A 4,067-nucleotide genomic window follows, 5' to 3' on the forward strand; every position below is an offset into this window, starting at 1 on the left:
AAAAAAACAAAACAAAAATAAATACAGGGACTGGAAGGGTATGGAGCCAGTTAGATTATCCTGCTGACCTGAGCCAAAAACTCTGAGACAGCCACACTTCTGGTTTCAGCATGGGCCCTTGGACCCCATAGGAACTCACAGCAAGGAGGATCACTGTCAGGAACTGGAAAGTATTCCAGGTACCCTTCCTGTACAAACTTTTCAGTGAAAAGCTTCTTGGCATTCCCTGCTATATAGTGATTTTCTATGGGAGTTACTCCCATCATATTTAGTGCTCGCCAGATCACATTCTCACTGACCCGATTTCCATACATGCAGATGACACCTAGGACAGTTATTAGGAGGCCTGTTTTGGGCATGCCTTGGACATTAGTAAGCATCCCATCGTAAGTGATTTCCAGGGCAATGACAAAGGCATAGGTGTGGATAACAGGGTCCATTTCTATCACATCAATGCCAAATACAAGCTTCAAACCCTCAGAGGCCTCATTAAATATCCTATTGTAGTGCTGCTCAGCGTCCCCAATAATATTTTCTATAATTTCTGCCTTGTTGGTCAGCTCCTTCAATCTATACTTAAGGAGCAGAAACTGCACCAAATCAGCCACCTTTGCACTCAGTGCATGGTACAATACCAGCTCCCCTCTTTGGTTGCCAGAGGCCTCATCAGATGGGGATATTGGAATGGAGGCCATGACAGTGGGAGGAGATAAGGCTCGCTGAGGACTCTGGGGAGAATCTGGTATCCCGCCATCAGGTATCTTCCTGGGGAGTGCTGGGCTAGTGGAATCGGAGGAGTCGTTGTTATTGGACTCCTCTCCCTCAGCCACAGAGAGATCAGAATTCATCTGGCCCTGTTCTTCTTTTGGGGCCTGAGATTCTCCCTGAAAGTCGCAATACTGCCTCTTTTGACCATGAGACATGATGACGTTCTTGAAGCTAGCAAGCAGGAGGATGGGTACAGACTCAGACCTGGGGCAAGAAGAAAGTGATGCAAGAATACTTTGGTGACTGTTACAACCTGAAACTTTTCCGAATGGCCTGTTGACTTTTTCTCTTGGGTGGTACCGTATGGCCACAAGGGAGCCTGTCTTTCTGTCAGTCCTATTACTTAGGACACTGAAGGAAGAAGTAAGAAGTGTCTTCAGGGCACAGTCAGGTTACAGAGCTTGACACTCCAGTGGGACAAGGAAATGTGGAGTCCCTGTGTTCTGGGAAGGATGGGACCCTTGGTGCCTCACGTTCACTCCTGACTCTGTGTGGCCTTCCCCTGCATCTGACCTGAAGACACTACCCCAGAACAAGAGTTGCAGACTGTGAGACTACTAGGTGCCTGGCCCTAATTGGAAAGGAGAGCTGGACTCTGGGTAACTTCTCCACTGTCTCATATGGTACCCTCTGTAGTCACTCTTTGCATTGTCAGGGTCTGGACCCCAACCCTCTTCTGCCTGAGGCCAACTTCTTGCAATGGAGGTCCACAACTCTGGGATGGGACAAGGCAGCGAGGGAACCTTACATCCAGTTAAACTTTCCCAGGGTGACAGAAAGTGGTAACATACTTCACTAGGGTCTGTGTGTGTCATGAAGGAGAGCCTGTTTCATATTTACCTTGATAAATTGCAAGGACTGAACTGCTTCCCCTGATGAGCTTAACCCACCTTCTTTAATGTGACGCTGTATTTCTGTGAAAAGAAAAAGGAAGTGAGCAGAAGAAATCCACCTATAGTCTCTAGGTTTTCCCATAGCCAATAGAAGCTCTAGGTCCCACGTGTTTAGGTGATGGATGCTCTCAGTCCTCACCTTGAGTTCTGACACGACTGTTGATATGGGATTCCCTGAGTCCACCAGAAGTTTATTTATCTGATGCGTCCTTTCTGATATCTCCACAGCAATTCTGCAGAACAGGCCTCACTTTCCCCTGACACCTTATAGGCTAAAGTGAAGGCAGAACTGACAAGAGGGTGGAGGCAGCCATGCACTCCCAAGTGCGAGTGCCCCACTGTCATCCCATAATACCCAGGCCATTCCCTCTGCTGAGGCAGCATTCTTTCAAGTAAGCCTCCTAAATTCTCTCAGACCTGGATGCAGAAGTCAGAAATCATCCGGTTATTAGTGCCTATCTGGGCTCGGGGCAGGGGCATAGCTGCCCATTCAAGGTGCTCTCAGTCTTTCCTCAGTATTTATCTTGACTTCCATCAGTGCCTGGGCCCCTTACTCTGCTGGCCTCAGGCCCTACTTCTACCTACAAACCCTCTCCCCTCTCAGACCAACATGTGGAAACCAGGCATTACTTTACTGGTCACCTCAAATGGGGCCTCCTTGTACTTCTGAGGCATCCTTTGTTGTATTAGAATTCTCTCCTTCATAATCTGGTCCTTCTTCCCTATGACCATGACATTTCCTTCATTTCTGATACCCAAGACAAAAGCTTGGGAACTCCACATGTGGCCATAGATCCTGAGCCTCCCAGAGTTAACAGCAAGGAAATAATGGGATATTTTGGTGGCTCTTTATCATCCCTCAGTCTTCCCTATGACTCCCAGACTATTCTGGACCTCAACATCTGGTGATCTCAGTCTGCTGCCCCCAGATCAAGGCTCACTGATTTCAGGGAACTTCTGAGACAGAAGGAGGGGTGGGGGAAAGGGAACTTGGAATCCAAGTGTCTCCCCTGAAAAGTCTGCTTCCTTATGGTGCTGGGCTGGCAACAGAGTCAAGGATGCAACCATCCTTGGAGGTTACCTGTTTTTGGACTGGAGCTTCCTGAATCTGTCCCTGGGATCTTATTGTGATCCCTCACAGAGCTATGCCGACCTCAGAACAGGACTGTGAGTGCCAACATCTACTCAAGTGAAGGACTAAGAGGCCAGCCACTGTATGGTGCAGAGCTGAAAATAGAAGCATGCTCAGATCATTCTTGGGGGTATTAACATCAGGGGAAAACTTCTAAATCTATCTCCAGGGTCTCACCATGTTCTCTAACAGAGTACTTTCATCTCAGGGGACCTCAGAACATGGTTACAAATTCCAGAGTCCATTGTGGCAAAAAGAAGAAGTAGAAGAGCTCACTCCAGCAAGTTGTCACCATGTGGTGTAGGGTGAATAAAAGTGGCATGAATGGATTGTTTGAGGCTCTGTTATCAGGACTGGGGCTTCTCCATTCTACCTTCAGAGTCTCTTAGAATCCTGCCACAGATCCCTAAGTCCTCTTTGCTGTATGGACCATAGAATGTGGCTCTAAATCCTAAAGTCTACTCAGGCAGAGAGAGGGTGTTGATTCTCATTTGAGCAAAGCTCACCCCTATTATGGTTCAGGACAGATAAAGAGCTTACCATAACTTCACAGAGCCTGGCTCTCAAAAAAATGTTTCCTAAATTCAGTGTAATCTCAGTACTTAGGAGGCCTACCTGATCTATACACAGAATTTCAGGATAGCTTTGGCTACATAGTAGGGACCATCTCAAAACAAAATGAAATAAAACAACCAAAAATAAAAAGACCCTGTTTCAAAAACTCAAAACAATATAAAAGATAAGGTCTCTGACTGTACTGGTATATATCACATACCCATAACTAAAAACAGAAACAAACCCCAAAGTAACAAAAAAGACAAAAAGATAAGGCGTCTGATTCTGGGAGTCTCTACTGAGGAGAAAGAGTGGGAAGTGAAGGTTACCAGTGGATTATAAGGGAGGGGTATGTCCCTCTATCAGGTCTGGGGCTTTGTCAGTCTCAGAGTTTTAACACGTCTCCTCGCATGTGCTGGCGCTCTCTCCCTCCCTCCCTCTCTCTCTCTCTCTCTCTCTCTCTCTCTCTCTCTCTCTCTCTCTCACACACACACACACACACACACACACACACTTTCTTTTATTTTGGTTTTTCAAGACATGGTTTCTTTGTGTAGCCCTGGCTGTCCTGGAAGTCACTCTGTAGACCAAGTTTGTTAAACTGAGTGGTGGTGGTGCACACCTTTAATCCCAGCACTTCGGAGGAAGGGGCTGGCGGATCTCTGTGAGGTCGAGGCCAGCTTGGTCTGCAGAGTGAGTTCCAGGACAGGCTCCAAAGC

General features: G+C 47.1%; 2 protein-coding genes across 2 annotated transcripts in view; one reads left to right on the plus strand and one right to left on the minus strand.

Moving 5' to 3' along the window:
* The window catches only part of Cetn2 (centrin 2), a 48,687-nt gene that overhangs the window by 39,485 nt on the left and 5,135 nt on the right, over positions 1 to 4,067 (plus strand). The gene's annotated exons all lie outside the window — the stretch shown is intronic.
* On the minus strand, positions 14 to 3,109 carry LOC101982846 (melanoma-associated antigen 10-like). The gene has a single exon (XM_026777085.1). It carries the CDS (start codon positions 921 to 923, stop codon positions 51 to 53), a length of 873 nt encoding a protein of 290 aa, XP_026632886.1. The 5' UTR covers positions 924 to 3,109; the 3' UTR covers positions 14 to 50.

Source organism: Microtus ochrogaster, unplaced genomic scaffold (assembly GCF_000317375.1).
Source record: "Microtus ochrogaster isolate Prairie Vole_2 unplaced genomic scaffold, MicOch1.0 UNK45, whole genome shotgun sequence".
Lineage (NCBI taxonomy): Eukaryota > Metazoa > Chordata > Mammalia > Rodentia > Cricetidae > Microtus > Microtus ochrogaster.